This window comes from Vanellus vanellus (assembly GCF_965231255.1).
Source record: "Vanellus vanellus genome assembly, chromosome: 17".
NCBI classification, from domain to species: domain Eukaryota; kingdom Metazoa; phylum Chordata; class Aves; order Charadriiformes; family Charadriidae; genus Vanellus; species Vanellus vanellus.
In genome coordinates, this window is record NC_138922.1 from 11,843,231 (window position 1) to 11,861,097 (window position 17,867).

Genomic DNA, 17,867 nt, shown 5'->3' on the forward strand with positions numbered 1-17,867 from the left:
CATGCTTCCGCTGGGGAGTTGGTGACCGGTGACCTTTAAGAGCTGTCTTTTCAGTACTCTTTCGTTAAACGATTCTGTCAGTTCGTTCTGCTACTTATAACTCACAGGTTTATTTGCCGGTTTTCCTCTTTTTATTTTTTTTCCCCCTTTAAAAAGCTAATACTAATTCTAAGGAAGAAAAACTTATGAATGGGGCTATGACAAGTTAATTTAGGTGTTTTACACGTGCGGCTATGACACAAATGCCTTTAGGTGTTTTATACAAATTGCGTGTAATTGAATACCTTCTTGTGTGGTTGACTATTCATTTTCAAATCTAAACAAACACGTTCTTGTAGATTACATTGAATATCCGCTGTTTGGAAAGAATTGCTCTTACTTCTGTGTTTATTTGAACGTAATAAAATATTTAGTTTTATTTTCCGTATAGCTCTGAAGCATGTCTTTGCATGGTCTAAGATGAACAGAGACTAGTACATAGTGGTATTTGATCTTTTCTACTTCAATGTGAATAATTTTGCAGGTTACTTTGTGTTCTGTCAAAATGAATGGTGAAGAGGAAATATGGGAAAAACTAGATGCAGAATTTGATCACTGTGTCGTGGATATGAAGCCTCATGTTCTAAAACTACAGCATAGGTCAGGTAAATATGGTAAAATGTGCATATAGACAAAATTCTAGGTTACCAATAGTTATGATGTGTACTTGTATCATTTTCTTTAACCAGACACTTAATGTCTGATGTAACAAGGCACTGTGTTGAGGGGGGGTTTGTACAACTTCTAAAGTTGGATTTTTTTAGGTACCTGTTGCTGTTGTTTGAGCTTATCTGTCTTACCTCGGTGATGTAAATGTGCTTTTTCATAAACACATTCACGTTTCTATTTTTTAAAAAAACTTAATTCAGTAGAAATTAAAAGCTTCTGGATGGCATTGGTTTTGAGATTGCACTTACAAAACTGCAAATATTTTTTAGAGAGTAGGCTATTAAAATTTGGCTTACGAGGGTGCAATAGTATAAACATCAATTAATAAATGATGTTTTATAAATTTAACGATTAGAACAAACTGGTTATTATTAAAGGCATGAACCCTACAAATTAAGGCCTTGCTTTGTAAATGTTTAATCAAATGAACAATTTAATCATCTGTTAGCAATACTTGTGTAAATTGAGATTTTTAAAATGAATGAAGATTTATTGTGTGTTTAAAATATTAACACTCATGCAAGCTTTATGTTGTAGTTAATGGCAGCTCTTGCATTGAGTTCAGAATTCCTGGTGACTTACATCAGACTTACTAGAGATTGATTCCGAACATGCTATATCTAGAAGTCATGTAAACTTCTGGTAAACATGAATTTATAGAAAACATTTTTGGATCATGTAAATTTGAACTGTTGTTAAAGACTTATTTTTAATCTAGGTATTTAACCATTTTTTTCCTTTGGTTCGGTCTTTTGATTTTTTTTTTGTTTGTTTTGCTTGAAACTTTTGGATAGAAGGGAAACATCTACAAAATGGTGACCAGTAATGGCTTCTGTTTTTTCTATATGTCTGATTTGCTCTGAAAATGTATCGTGATTATTTTTATCTATATTTTTAGAACGACAAAGATGTGCACTGTGGATTAAAAAACTATGCGAACCTTCAGGAGCAGGCACAGGAATAGTGGGAAGGAAGAATCGGAACTTATATGCAAAACTTTTGCTCCACATGCTAAAGAGAGGCGTGCTGGAAGGTCCTTTTACACATAAACCAGAACCAGGAATACTGAAAACTTTACCTTCATACATGGTGGGTGTAACTTCTTTATCAGACAAACTTGCTTAAATATATTCTGAATATACTCCTAAGTCTTTGATTTGGCAAAAATGTGAAAAAGAATTCTGAACTAATTGAGTGGAATTCCATGTGGTAAATACAGGCATTTATGTTGCATATCTTGTAATTGGTGTTGGAAAAAATCTTTCAGTGTGCAAAACCTTTTACAAGACCTATTTCTTCTTCAAAATTTGGTTTCAAGATGACTTATGAAAATAGATGTTCTTAAGGAACAGAAAGATAATTTTTGTCTAATTATGTGAAAAGATGTAATAAAGGACTCTTGAGGCTATATTTTGTCTTAATCAGCAGATAGTTCTTGTGAAAGGAAAAATGTGCCTAAATGAGGTGACTAATAGTTTGACTATAGTAGTCTATCTTTCTATAGCCCATAACGCTATAGGCTATCTTTCAGTCCAGAAGGCCAACCGCATCCTGGGCCGCATCAGCAGAAGTGTGGCCAGCAGGGCGAGGGGGGGACTCTGTCCCTCTACTCCACTCTCGTGAGACCCCACCTGGAGTACCGCCTCCAGCTCTGGAGTCCCCAACATAAGAAGGACATGGACCTGCTGGAGTGTGTCCAGAGGAGGGCCATGAGGATGATCCGAGGGCTGGAGCACCTCTCCTATGAGGAGAGGCTGAAAGAGTTGGGGCTGTTCAGCCTGGAGAAGAGAAGGCTCTGGGGAGATCTTATTGTGGCCTTCCAGTGCCTAAAGGGGGCCTACAGGAGAGCTGGGGAAGGACTTTTTACTGGGGCATGTAGCGATAGGACGAGGGGGAATGGCTTTAAACTGGAAGAGGGCAGGTTCAGATTGAACATTAGGAAGTTGTTTTTCACTTTGAGGGTGGTGAGGCCCTGGAACAGGTTGCCCAGAGAGGTTGTTGAGGCCCCATCCCTCCCCCTGGAGGTGTTCAAGACCAGGCTGGATGTGGCCTTGGGCAACCTGGTCTAGTGGGAGGTGTCCCTGCCTATGGCAGGGGGGTTGGAACTCGATGATCTTCAAGGTCCTTTCCAACCTAAACCATTCTATGATTCTATGAAAGAAAAGATAACAGTATTTTGCATAGATATTGTTAAGCTTGCAGTTTGTTTTCTAAAGACCTGAATATACTGTGTAAATCCTTGGCATCAGCTTTAGTGAGACAACAGTCCTAATTTAGGCTAAAATTACGTATACTGGAAGAAGTACAGTACTGGAAAACATTTACACACCATTGCCAGTTGTACTAATTTCCATGGGTTGGGAAGGTAATATTTGCAGGCCTCATTGACTTCATTGGAGAAAGAGTTTTTATACTGCAGATATTCCTGCAAGAAATGACATTAACAGTGTAAAGTATATATTTGTGTAAATATATTCTAGTGTTGATTTTGCATTTATTTTTATTATAGTCAATTTATTTTGATGAACCAAATTCAACAAGAGTTCAGAGCAGTAGCACAGACTGCTTACCTGACTGGGTAATGGGAGAACTAGGAAATGGTGAATCTAAGCTTGAGGAATCGTGGAAGGTGTCTTCTAAAGAGGAATCATCTTTAGCAACACCACTTACATACGGGTAAGACTTCTGTATTTGCTTTATTTGATATTTGATTCATATTTAATAGATGTTTGATTTGATAAGATCTGTCTGTATGTTTGAATTTGTATGTATGAATTTATTACTCTCCCTCAAGGACTCATCTTGAATATAGTTTTTGTACTAAATATACAGAAACTGTGGTAATAGCTTCTAACTTAATGGTGGCTTTTATACTTTTTTTTACATTCCTCCAGTATGTCTTCTCTGGCTCCTGTAAGTCTTCTTGCATGTCCCATTACTCTATCCTCTTTCCCTTCTTCTTTTTCTCCTTCCCCTTTCAGTTACAAACACTTAGCATGGAAAATCAATAGGCCAAACTGATAGTTTGAGAAATTTTGAAAAATTTAGGAGCAACTGAAGAGAGGGCTTTATAGTGATTTGGACTGGTGATTACCATGGGGTACTCATGACCTGCATGAAAAGCTTGTTTGCTGATGTAGAAATAATAACTTTTTGCATCATTCTTGTCTCTCTTCATCTTAATACTCTCTGTAGACTTGGTAACATCCTCTGTAGACTTCAAAAGTAGATAATACCTATTGTTCTGATGATCTAAATAGCTATCAAGTAAGCTGGTACTCTGGTTATGTTTTTCAGACCTCAGATATTATGGTGGCAAAGCACAGCAGTCACAAGGCAAGAGACAGAATTCATACAAAATTACTTAACTGGGGGAGGGAAGCACATACAAATGTGGACAGGCAGTAAGGAAGAAGTGATGTGGTAGAGGCTGTAGAGATGCAGAAGGCTCTCAGGCAAGATTTTTCTTGAAACAGATCAAAACAGTTGCTATCCCCTTGGAGTTCTTGTACAGTCCTGTTTTCTGCATGCTGATGTATGGAAACTGGAAAGTGGTGTTAACTAATGAAGCTGAAGTGGATTAATCTTCACTATTTCTATACAGTTCAAAATAAAAGGAATGTACAGTAAGCAAGTGAAAAAAGTGGGGAGAGTAAAAGTATAGTATTTTATAAAAATGTAGTCTAAGGTCATAATGCTGAAAGGAGCTTTTATATAAAATAGTTTTTAATGGCTTTTTTCTATAGAGAATAAAAATATAAACAAATATACAGATGGTAGATTTAAAGAATGTTCTATCATTGTTGCTCATGGGTGTTTTAGAGGAAACAGAATAGTGGCTCCCTGCAGATAAGCAAGTTTTGCTATTTTATGATAAAGGAAGAAAAGTTAGATACGTACAAAGGACGAAGGATTTGATCCATCTTTTGGCGAGCATGTTAGTTCTCATTAAACACTTATCTGTTTGTCTTGTGTTTCATCATGGCTTCTTTATGAAATTGCAAGATTTCTTTGTATTTCCCGTAAGCTTCATGAATCTTGGATTACAGAAGGTCAGACTGGACTAACTACACTTGTTAAAACTTATGAGGCTAAAAATCAGAGCTGCTGCCTGTGGGATACTCTGCCGTGTTGTTTTGTTCTCCTGTGTGGGGAGGATTGTTTGCAATGACTCCATCCTTATCTGAATAATCTCTCTCTGAGTTTTGTTTAAAATGTTTTGATTTATATCATGCTGTCTATTACAAATACATGTGCTTTGTTGGTGACTAGCACCCCCTGTGCCTAGATCCTGCATGTTTGTCATTAGGATAACGCAAAAAAATCAGTATTGCTTATTTGCAGCTGTATAGCATAATCCTGAGTGTCTGTAGCTGCACCTTGTTATGGCAATCCATTGGACAGTCTCTTTTTGTAGGTTTGCAGGAGCCAGTAACCTTAAGCTGCATCCTTAGTTCCAATCAGTTTGGTATAGAGCTGTTTACAAAGCAAGTCAAGGGATTAAATTTATCAGGTTATTAAGGCTTGTTTTCCTGTTGGCTCAGAAAAATGTCCCTGCGGTATTGAAGGTGTGCCGAGCTGATCAGTTGGACACTGTTGAAAATCATAGGCTTCTTTTCTGTCCTATTTTTTGGGTATCTTAGGTAAATTTTAGGTTAATCTACATTCTGTTCTTAAATATTTACTTTCTTTCTAGTTTTTCTTATGCAGTGCAACTTTGCACTGATTATAAAGATCTATGTTCCATTTTTTTAATGTGGCTGCATTTCAGTCGTGGATGGAATTGCCTCTTGTTTGCTCATTTTGAAGTTTAGTTAATGTTTAAGCTCTCTGAAATCCTTGGTGAAAAAAGCACTCTTAGAGGTAGGGCAAGAATACTATTTGAAACTCAGTAGGCTCTGTACAAGAGAAAGTATTTGTTCTACTTTTGTATGAAACTTCTGATTAGCTTTCATTGCATTATAAATGCTCTAAAGTTTTGTTTCAGAAGTCTAATGCCTTTTTTATGTGTTCACTTATCATTTTCATAAGTGGCTATAATTAGCTGTTTGTTTTGGTTTTTTTGTTTTGTTTTGTTTAGGAACACTGATGTTTATGCTATATGTATCACAGTGCCGAGTCTTGCATTTTTAAGTTTTTCAGCCGTGATTTAGGTGGATGACAGAGAGGCACTCTTGCAAGTTACATCACTTTGATATTGAGTATCATGAAACTTTTCATACTTACGTATCCATTTACTATGTGTAATTCTAACAATTATTTCAAAAGTTGCTCTTAGGACTGATACATCTCCTCTTTCCAAGTCCTACAATGTTAAAACTAAGGGGTCATCTGGTTGCTCACACTCAAATGCTCTGGTATGAACCTGTGGTTCTGATAGCAGACTTGTGGTTTAAGCAACAAAGGTGGAGAATGGGGAAATTGCCAGCTGTGTTACCATATTACTAGTTTAGGCTTGGTGATACAAAGAACTGCTGGGAAGAGCTGTCCAAATACCTTCAATTAAAAAAATTAGGTTTGATCTTGTGAAAACAAGGAATGTATTATGCTTCAGAAATGCTTTTTGAGACCTCAGCTAAATCTGTGTTACATAGTGTTGTGCCATGTCAAGATACTCAGTGTGGATCTGATCAGATTGTCTTGGTCACTTGGAGTAGCATCATCATGGTAAAGTATCAGTCTGGGTATTATTAAAGCAATATCAGTGCAACTCTCCACCATTAGGCCCAATCTAGCATATTGATATCTCTGCAAGGCCATATTTGTGGCATCAAAATGCACCTAATTCTTCTGAATTCCTTACTTGTACTGTCAGCTGGGGTGTTACTTGAGTGGGATGCAGCAACATGCTCCTCCTTCTGCATCCAACTGGTGCTTGTCCTCTTTAAGGAAGGCTGAGGTACAGTTCTGCCTACTCCTTCCCTTGTATTCTTTGCCATATTTTTTCTCTTTTCACTACCTTGATTATAGTAGGATATTGGAAATCTGACCCCTTTTCCCATTTAGTATCTGAACCTAAGATTTAGCTTGGTCTGGCAGTTCCCTAAAATGCGGGTGGAGTAGTGAAGCTTTATTTAATTTGGTTTTTTTTTTTTTTGTCCTGTGGGACTGTAGCAATACCTACATTGGTGATCAACAGATGGTTCCCAAGGCTCTGGTGAGTTCTCTGGAGACCCATATTGCGTCTCCTGGCATGAAATAATACACAAGTAAGTGTGATGGAAGAAGTTACTGGTTTAAAGAAATCTGGAAATGAAACTTGGCTGTATGGGCACAGCTCTGCTAATGGGTAGTCATACCAAGAATGGAGCTGTGTCTAAGGAAATCTGAATTTATGCGTTGGCAATTAGAAATTTTGATAGGTCTGTAGATGACATAAATTAATCTTCATAGCAATGAGAAACTTATGTTAAATGTGTGAGTTAAGCAGGAAGAAATACTGAAGGTGAACATTCAGCTGTTACGTTTTGTAGAAATAGCTTATTTAATACTTGTTTACGTATGTTGAGGTGCTAGCTATACTCAACATACAGATCCTGTCTTCCTTTATATTTATAGTTTTGAATGAGCAAGTGCAAGTAATGATTTTCAAATCTGTAGTTTGCAGAGAGAGCCAGCAGATGGTGATCTTGTTACATTATACTTGTCCCTCTACTCAGACTGTGTATTACTCAAACTGTATCCATAAGCATGAAATATATGTAGTTGGATGAAAATTTTGCATGCCAACCGTGACTCAGTTCTTACAGATAGACTACAACATTTTCTCAGGGTAAAATAGATAATGTCAGTGAGAAATGTTTGAGTAATTTTTTGATGTTTGTTTATCTCAAGATTCCCTCCTTTAAAAGAAGCAAACAAATGGAGAAGTTCTTTTCACAGTTATTTTTATCTTGCAATACACGTACTTCTGTGTATGAAGATTTTTGTCTTTTCTGTAAGGAGTTGTTTATCTGGCTAATAAAAAGCAGATAGACAAGCCTTACTTGCACACTAAGGTGTAAATGAATAAGACCGAGCCAGCTGGTGCTGGAAAGGTGCATCTTTATTTTAAAACATCAGAGAATTGGTTTTAGCAATGTGTAGTTTGGATTGAACAGGAACCTGGTCTTTGTGACCCCACAGGAAAATTCTACTGCATGTTTATAGATTATGATGCCTGAAAAACATTGTTAAAGGTTAGTGTGTAGCTGTGTTGTACCAGGAGGAACCAGTGAGTTTCCCTTACTTTGTTCCTAGTAGGAAATTATTTACTAACCTCCTTTATTAGCAGCAAATTACTTCCTCCTCCCATGCTAGCTCACTGTTTTGGCTGAAGCAGGAGGTCACGGGGGTGGTGTTGACTGTGACCATTCTCCACTCACCTGCCGTGGGAGGAAAAAGAAATAATCTTGTGATTTCTGGAGCCTGTCTCATATTAGCAGAAAGCTGGACAAGAGAGTGAACGGGTTATATATGCTTGATGTGAGCAAAATTGTGCTCTGTCTGTAATGGTCTTTTCAAATTCCGTTTATTGAATCAAGTAAAGCAACTTCCTTTTCAGTTCCTCTTCAAAACAGCAAATATAGAAATAGGAATATATCTGGAGTTTTTTCCATGTTTTGTCAATTTAAAAATATTACCAGTAACTTGGGTTGATTTGAATATTTATTGATATTCCTGAATCCCTTAATGATAGGGGCATGAATTCTGTTTTCTCTCATTTTAAACAATGGGAACTTTATTGAATTGTTAGGTAACCTGAGTCTTATTGAGAAAAGAAGACTGGTAAAAGTGCAGATTTATTGACAGGCAAAGATTTATCTCCTTTTAATGAAAGATAATTTCGTGTCAAATGAAATCTTGGTAAGAAATGCATATTTGGAATGCTAGCGACAGTCATTGTACTATTATATCTCTTTTGATCTTTTTTACCTCTAAAACTTTACTTATCTAAACTATTTACTGCTTTGTAATTGTTACTTTGTGTCCATGTATGTTGTTGGTATTTATTGGTGCTGGAAGGGAAGGTACCCTCCCAGTTGTTGTATTTCACTGTTCCCTGCTGTTTTGATGAAAGCTGGGGTGGTGTGCTTCATTAAAAGTTTGTCTGTGTTTGTCTTCCTAGAAGTGACTGGTTTACATTGTACATCCAACAGTTGTCTTTCTGTTCATAAACACTTAATTCGTCTCAGTGTCTTTTTGGCATAGCCTCCTGTCTAATTTCCTGCCGGGTGGAAAGAATGAAAGGTATTTTAATGGTCTGACTTGATTTTAATAGAATATTAAGCTAGTCATAGGAAGGTGAACGGACTAATAGGAGTTTTTAATTACTTTAATACATGTGGATTTGACATTGGAGTATATACTGAAGGGTGTTTTGCTACTGCTTTGGATCTTTTGCTATATCAACCTATATGATAAACTCTTATAACTTTTATTCTATTTTGTTTCAGATTCTTTTCTTTCACTGTTCTATAGTTGAGAAAGGTCTGTTGACTGGGTGCATCAGTGGCTGTTATCTTTACCTATCTGCTATTCTTAATTTCTTTTTGTTCAAATGCTTTATTTATGACAAAAGCTTTTCCAAAAAATCCCTGTCCGCTTTTTTTCTCTACTGGACAGAGTACTTGCTCATGCTGTACTTGTATCCTGTCTTAGAATCGTAGAATCATTTCGGTTGGAAAAGACGTTTAAGACCATCGAGTCCAACTGTCTTGTGGGCCTTTCTTTACCATCCCCCAAAACATACAACTTTAGTCCACAAAATAGAGCTGAAATGAAATTCAACTAATGCAGTCTTTATGACTTGTTTCTTTGACATGTTGCTCTCCACCCTGGCCTTTCAAATCATTGCTTTTCTGTTGAACTGTATGTGTAGTTCTTGCCCTTGTCTTCCGGTTTCTGTGTTATATGAAGATATACCTTGATCTAACCTCATACTTTTTTGGTCTTCCCAAAGTCTTCTCCCCTGTGGTGCGGCCAACCATCACCTTCATTCCTTTTTCTTCTCTGAGTTGTTGGACTTTATCCTGTGATGCCTCATATGTCGAGCAATTTTGTTTCAAAAATGTTCTCTTAGATCAGCTTTCTCAGTTAAGTTAGATTTGCTCTAAAATCTTTTGGGAGATGTTGGGTCATGTAGCAACTGAGAAATGCGAGGAACACCTTTTAATATATTTCTGGTGTTTTTGTTGGTGTGGGGTTTTTTGGCTGTTGTTTTTTTAATGGAATGCTTAAGGCTTTTGTTTGCCTTTAACATGCCTTTAGTAGGAAATTTTTCTTTTTTTTATTCTAATATTTCTGATCTTTACACCTTGACAATTATTTTCTTTTATGTATTTTAAAAGACTGTATTTTAAGATTAACATCTTTTGTGTGCCACAAGTTGTTGAAAATGAATTCTTTTTTTTCTGCTTACTCTTTTTGTTAACAACAGGGAAAGATTCAAGTACAATGAGAAGCCAGCATTAAGATCACATTCTATGAGTCCTCCTCACCGGAGAGATGAAGATAACCTAGCCACACCACTGTCTGTAAGATGCCTCTCCTTTTTTTGTCATAAAATTTGCTCTGGTTTCAATGAATTGTTTTTGTATATCCCCGTAAAGCTGTTATTTCTAATTGTGTGAGTCATGATCTCTGTGTACAAGTGCAGACATTTGGGAAGGAATGGTAGGAAGGACTAAAGCTCTTCAAAATCTGCCCTCTGCAAGTGCAGGGGAAAAGAATTTCTTGTAGGATGCTCTCAATTCATCCTAACGGTTGACCTCTGTTTAGTGTAGTGTTTTTAATGTCTGCTGCATTGTTTTCCCTAGGCTTGGCAAACTGACTGTATTGACATCATCTTGTGTTTTGCAATAGTAGATTAAAGAAAGCTGCATAGATGTCTTTGGCTCTGTCTAATGCCGGTTGACCTCTGAAAGAGTGAATTTTGGACAGTTTATTTTATCAAGCTTTCCACAACTAACATTATGGCTGATGGAAGGACAGTAAACAGACTTTACGTAAAACCCTTTCAATCCAAAATATTTAATGATATTGTATGTACAATTGCAAGCATTTAAACTGAAAATTCCTTCTGACAAATATATGTTATCAACAAGTATGCTGTTTTCGTTTGTGGCTGTGTTCTGTAGCCTTGTAGTGTCCAGTCTTTATTACTGGAGAGATCTGTCTCCTGTGGTTCCGTCACCATAGCCAGTCCATCTATAATAGCTCTCATTCCTCCAGGAAACACTGAATTTGCTGTACATACATTGTCAGTCTGCCCATGCTTATTTTTCAATTGTGTCAGAGTAACAGTTTAGAAAGATTGCAGCTGGAAGTGGGCTGTTGACACCTGACACATTTAGACCGTTCTTACTTGTCTTTACTGGACACAATTAAGAACTTATGAGGGCATGAAGTGCAAGTGGGCTAAACTGCAGGCTTGCTGCTGGGGCCTGTCTTTCTGAGGACGTTTGTGTTCTGCTATGCATTTGGACTAGAGGACTAGCAAGGGGATGCTTTATCACGGCAGGCTACAAATGGCCTGTGGGCAAAAATTGAATGCCTCTGCTCTAGAGTCTGGTTGATATGAATGTACTTACAATGTGTGTGTTGATTGTATATATACAAATGTAATTAAAAAAAAATGCCATAATTAAAGATCAAAACAGATGCTGGATTTACTAAATTTCTTCTTATTGGTTTCCTGTTTGTTTTACTTGACTTAAAGAAGTATTTCTTATGGAACAGTTATTGTAAAGAAAAGGATTTCCTTCAGTTTAAATCTGGATTTGGGCTTTAAAGTTTTTTGTTGTTGTTGTTGTTTTGGGTTTTTTTGTTGTTTTGATTTTTTGTTGTTGTTTTGGGTTTTTCTTGGTTAGGGGTTTTTTTATTTGTGGCTCTGCCACAGGCTTCCAGGGCAATGTTAGACCAACCACTGCACTTCATTGTTCTTCAGCTCCATATACTGGATTCTACTGTGATTACAGCTTTAAAAGGGCCTTTAAGTGAAATAATCCTCTCTTGCTTTGCCAAACAGTTTGACGAACATTTGGCTGGCTGGAACAAATAGTATCTTGTTCTGTTGTCAGTGACGCACAGATGTTCTGGCATAATTCAGGCCCAGGTAAAGGAACAGGGAATCTTTTAAGAAACATTAAGAACTGCCTCAACCGAGTGTTGATTAACTGAAGTCAAAGCTCCATTCACTGTATGCTCGTAATGAGTGAGCAGATTTAAAAAAGAGGTGCTTGCATGCCAATACACAAACCTCTTGCAAACAAAACTTAATGAGACAAAGTAATTCACACTTCAATGTTCTGGGTTTTTTTTCTGAATAGTGTTATATCTCCATTAAGGAAAATTTTCTGTACCAGCTTCCCTGTTTGATACATTTAATACAATCAGTAGTTACTGTTGTCCTACAGGAAAAGTTTTCTTCTGAAAAACATAGCCTTGAACAACAATAACAACAGTCCTGGCTGAATGTTGGAAATTCTTTCTGCCAAGAGGACCCCTATCCTTGAGCTGGGTAGCACCTACTCTGTCCTCTGCTTTTGCAGCTCCGCCCACTATAACTATTACTGCCTTACTATGCTTTCCTTTAATTTTTTTTTTTTTTTTGGAGGCTGATCCAGTGATCTCTGAATTCTGGATTAGCCCCACAAAAGGTACTGTGGAGACGGCTCATTTATAGAATAAGTATGTTGCCCAAAAAATGGAGTATTTTGGGTTTTGTTTAGTAAAATCCCCCTTTGTAAAGGAGGCTGTTGCTTTGGAAATAAGTAAAATAAAGAACATTGCAGTGAGGAGGCAGGCTAATTTATCCTCTGAATTCCTTGCTTAGCACAGTATCCTACTGGTAGCTGAGCTATTTAGATTAAAGCTGTCAGAGGTATCATGATACCATTAGGAAGTGCAGTGTAGGCATGGCCAAGTCTAACGAGAAGCTTTTTTTTAGACTATGTATCTGCCAGCTCTCCTGATATTTTGTTTGACTTTTTTATGTTCCAGGACCATCGTCATAAAAAAGCCATGTCTTTGGATGACAGTGACCTCGAAGCACGTCTCAATAGTTGGAATCTTGGGGTAAAATAAACAGAGTACATTACTTATTTATTGACCTGAATTGAAAACTCCTTAGCAATGTAGTCTGCATCTCTGAATTTAGTCAACAAAACTTTATGTAGGAATCAGTCTTTTAGAAATGAAATGGTAAAGCTTGGAAAAGTTAATTGTGAATACATGTTATCTTGAGAAGAAAATGTTTAAAATGCCTAATTTTTAAGCAATAATAATCTGATTGTATTTAATATAGTCACTGATAAATCAAGAAAAATAATAATACCTGCTGGTCAAAACCAAATGTTTTAGGTAGAAATTCAGGCTATATATCAGGTTCTTGATAACATTATTTTGAATTTATGCTTGTATAAATGAAAGAAGAGTTTGGCTTTCTATATTAGTATATACATTTTTTTAAGGAATACGGAGTTTGCTATCTGTTAATGCAACTCAACATATTTTTTTTTGCCAGAGCAAACTTTTGGAAGTGGTCAAGAGGCTTTTCATTTTTTTTAACTTCTTTCCTTCCCTTTTAATAATTAGACTCTTTAGACCATCTCTGTGGCTCTTCCTCATGGAAAGAATAGCATGTCTTTGTAAATTTGCTTTGCTGAGGAAAGAATCTACCTTTGTGGAAGCTTCTGCAGTACTTTGGCCTCTGTCTTTGCATAGCCGTGGCTTTAGAACGTGTTTGTGAATATGGTGCCTTTGCTATGATGCTAAGATTTGTCCTGACTTTGATATATCAAAACTAAAGTATCTGAAAGAGAATCTAATGTGGGGATGGAATAAGAAGGCGTTCTTTCTCGGACAGCTCAACAACTTCAGAACTACTGTTTATTGGATCTCAGCAAAAATGTAGAAGATATCTCCCCAAAGCTTTCCATGTTTACAGCTAGGAGGACTTTAATCTGTATTCAATTTTTTTTTAGACTCTAAACCACTTTTGTAAACACTTCTGTAAAATCAATATTTTCAAGCTATCCTCTTTTCTTAGGATTTGAACACCCTCTCTATATTTTTGGGCTGGTGTAGTGCAAGAGGTAAATATAGTGAGGCAGTAAATATATCTTTATAAGGAGAGATGAAAAAATTGCTAGCTAAGATCAATGTGAATCTGTGTTAATCTTCTTTGATGTTTGCATATACAAATTTAATATGTGGGCCTTGATCTATGTGTTGTTCTTGAGCAGTTAATAAAATATTTTGGACTTAGATGTATTAGATGAATTTAAATTTTATTTTAATTTAAGGCTACCGTTATAATAAGTTTTTATTCCCTTGGTTGTATTTTCTATGGTATGGATAATTCTAAGGTCCTAGTGAAGTTCCTTTTTTCCGTAGCTGTATTTTGCTGTATTTTTTCTGTTGTGTTGCTTTGTCTTTTTTTAACCCTTTCCCCTGTGCCACCAAATCTTTAACCTATTTGATCAGATTAATATTTTCATAACCATTTAGTTTTATTAAGATCACTTTTATTTTAATAAAGAGGTTTTTTCTTTTTTTTTTCTTTCGCATTTTCTGCTTATTCTCACAGGTTGAAAGCTCACTCGGTTGTGTTTGGGAGAGAGGGCAGCTGAAGTTAGGAGGGATGAGAGCTAGTTTCTAACGAACTACTTCAGCTTTGTTTTTTTAAATATAAAGTCATGTAGTTTCATGTTGTCAATTTAACCAGTTACCAAATAATCCTTATTCTTCCTGTGCTATTGTCAGCCCAGAGGGATATGACAGCATTTAAAAATCTTGGCTATTGCACTCAATGTTTTGTATCGATGGCTAGGTTCTCTTCAGTAAAAACATAAATGATAAGAGAGAATGTTAACTTTTTTGTGTCCTTCTTGGTGCTTCTCTTGCTGTTTTGGTGCCTGTTAGCATTCTAAATGCAAATTGCTTTCTTGCTTTACTGCTGAGAGAGAAGAAAGTCTTGACCTTGAGACAATCTGGGAGCTGCCTGACTTCCTTCTCCAAACTGAAGGTGGAGATTAGTGAAAATACTAGTCTGAGTGCATGGTATTGCTCCCTGGAGCCCCTTGCCTTATAGAGTAATATAAAAACAATTTCTAGCACTTACAGACTTGGACAAATAAGAGGGGAGAGTGAATCTCCAGAAAGCTTTTCAATAGCAGTCAACTCCAATTTGCGAGAGCGCTATGCAGGTGTCTGAAACAAATGTGCAAGCAGTCGCTTGCAGATTTTGGGTATTTGGGTTGTATAAATACCTGGATTATATGAACAGATAGTTGTAATACCCCGAGCTTTTAAAGCTGCTTTAAGGGGGAAACTTGCTCATGGCCATTTTACAAATTGTTCCAGTTGATGCTGACAAAGAATCTCTTTATATCCAGCATTTTTATATCAGTGTTGATCTGCCTGCTTGCTTATCTCTTTAATTTTATTTGTTTTTTATTCCTTTCTCTAATTGAAATTCCAGTTTGCAATCATGTTGTGTTGATAATGGATGGTTATTAAACTATGATGATCCTCCACTGATATGGGAGCACTCTTGGATAACAAATTGGCTACCGTGACACATAAATCAGTTTTTCAAGTCTCCTCTCCAGGGATGGTAATTAAACAAGTCGCTAGTGAGAGACTTTGATTGCCTGATAAGACTTGTTGGGAGTTAACCTGACAAAGAGGATTTGAGGTTGTAAAAAAGGGGTCTGTAAGTGGTTGCTGTTGAACAGTGTTTTGCTGCTATGGATCACGGCCTCCAGTGGGTTCTTAAAGGGTCAGAAAGTTTTAAGTAGAGTTTCATACTTAAAGAAGGATATGTAATTATTAAAAACAACAAAAAAAGGCTTGCTAAATGATGGCAGCACCTCAGAATCTGTAAGGTTTGAGTGCAAGATGTGACTGCTGTTATTGTAGGCATTTACATTGCCATAGGAGCATCTAGCTATCTTTTAATTGCTGGCCACATTTGCAGACCTTTTGAGAAACTTAATTTACAAGTGATCCCACTTCAGATGCAGAAGACCCTTGACCCAAAATAATACTTCAGTAGTGGGGGAAAATTAGGAAAGGAAATACAGAATGACTTTCACTTTGAACTGCCTAGTATAAAGAACAGTTGTTTTTAGAAAGCTTTTCAAAATTTCCTTGGGTGTGGTGGCATTTTTTTGAGTTTTACTTGTGTGTCAAGGAATAAATGGTGAGTCAGTTGCTAGCCCGGTAAAGAATGTGTGCTGCTGTACATTTTTCTTGCAATGATGGGGACAGAGCTGATCTTGGGAATTTCAGACAAGTCCTTATACAAGGATTTTTCTCAGTAAGAATCCTTGAAATTTTAGGAAGCTATTCTTATTTCAGGCAGGTATATATGGAGAATATGCTTTTATTCAAGAATGTGCAAATATCTGGATAGGTGCTCTAGGTAGACATGAGAAAAGCTTAGCTTCTTCCAGCTGCGAGTTGCTGCTAAGCCTTCACTGTTTCAGTGTAGGCTTGTCTGGATTATAATGACCAGTTATAAACTGTTAATTTATTTTTACCCTTATCTTTTGAGCTTCTACTTCTTTGATATACTCTAAATTTACTCTTCTTCAAAGGCTGTGTGTTTTTAAAGTCACATACTGAATATATTTTCACTTTTTATGATATGCTTACATCCGTGGCTGAGATTTTTTCATTATTATTATTATTATTATTTAAAATATTGTGAAAAGTTTTGGGAAATAATTTTATGCCTTCTCTGCTAAGCAGAGAGGTCACAGGTTAACAAACTGTAATATGGAGGCTTCAGATATTTGTTATAAGTAATCCTGTGTCATGTTGTTACTTTGAACTTTGTAGTTCTCTAGCTATTTTAGAATACAATAAAAAACCATCAGCTATCTTATTTTATTAACAGCTGTCAATAAACTTCTACATGTCGTTGCAAATTTAGTACACTTCATAAATGGGACATCCTCACCTTCCCTTTAGTTATGGCTCAAAAAATAATTAAATATTGTGAAATATATGTAGTGTCAGGAAATGAAGCTTGCTGGATAACAGAATTAAACTTGCATTTTGTGTTTTTTTTTGTTTTCTTTTTTTTTCCCCTCTTGTAGTTCTAAGCTTCATAGATTGCAAACAAACACAATTTTTGGATAGAAAGTTTAAGTTATGTAAAGGAACAACAGTGAATTAAACCCTGCATATTCTTACCTGACCTGCCTGTATATATATTTTTCATGATGCTTCTGATACAGTTTCATTTGTCACTGAATTGTAGTCAATTTTAGGTGTAACAAAGCAACTCCTTTAAACATCCCAGGAAATTCAGCACTTCATTTTGGGTAGAAAGCACATGAAGAGATTGTACCCTGGGGAAATAGCAAAGGGTTTTTTAATCAGGGAGAACATAATTTTTCATCATTGGAATTCAGCCAGGACAAGAATTAACTCTTTAGCTTTTACCAGAAGCGATGTTGGATCTTCAATACGAAAGAACATGGACACTCGGGTCTTGCCCAGGAGAATTTGTCATGGGAAATATTATTGCCTGATAAAGGTTTAAGAGGACTCAGACCAATGAAATTCTGCGGTCAGTGGCTTGCATTACGGTCTCCTTTCTTGGAGAAATTCTATATAACACAGGGTTAAAGTAGATGCAAGCATAGAGAATTCTTGGGTGGCTACATCAACAATGTATGTTATGCCTGTTTTGTGTACTTGGCTCGCATCTGCCTGTGTTTCCAGTCTAGTTAAGCTCAACCATTTCTGTACAAACCATTTGATTATCTTTTGTTTGGTTTCTTAGTCTGTCTGCTTACTATAAACATACCTACTGTATATGTTGTGGTGTTGGAGTGCAGCAGCACAGTAAAAACTTTCCCACAGTGAACTCCAAGTGGTGTTGTGACTTCAAAAAATAAATTCAACTTCCATGCTGACAAACAATCTGCATGTGCTTTAATGTCCTTCCACTAAGACTGCAGAAGCAGCATTAAAGTGAACTTCCCTGCAAATTATGATGTTAGATAAGAATGTCCTTACTCAAATTTCCTGAAGCTACTCAGCAGTTATTTCTGTAGGGAACATGCTGGCTGGCTGGGTTTGTTAGATTAAAGTAAGAACTTAGGGCAAGGTTCAGTTTAGTTGTTTACCATTTCAAAATCTTAAGTGTTCTTAACTCTTTC

General features: G+C 36.5%; 1 protein-coding gene across 1 annotated transcript in view; it reads left to right on the forward strand.

The window, feature by feature from the left end:
* Nucleotides 1–544: 544 nt before the first annotated feature.
* The window catches only part of CEP112 (centrosomal protein 112), a gene marked incomplete at its 5' end in the record, with an annotated part of 177,864 nt that continues 160,541 nt past the window's right edge, over nucleotides 545–17,867 (forward strand). Inside the window, 5 exons of the mRNA XM_082492412.1 lie at nucleotides 545–644; nucleotides 1,607–1,797; nucleotides 3,218–3,384; nucleotides 10,127–10,223; nucleotides 12,691–12,765. Coding sequence (XP_082348538.1) covers nucleotides 545–644; nucleotides 1,607–1,797; nucleotides 3,218–3,384; nucleotides 10,127–10,223; nucleotides 12,691–12,765 — 630 coding nt within the window. The remainder of the gene's footprint in view (nucleotides 645–1,606; nucleotides 1,798–3,217; nucleotides 3,385–10,126; nucleotides 10,224–12,690; nucleotides 12,766–17,867) is intronic.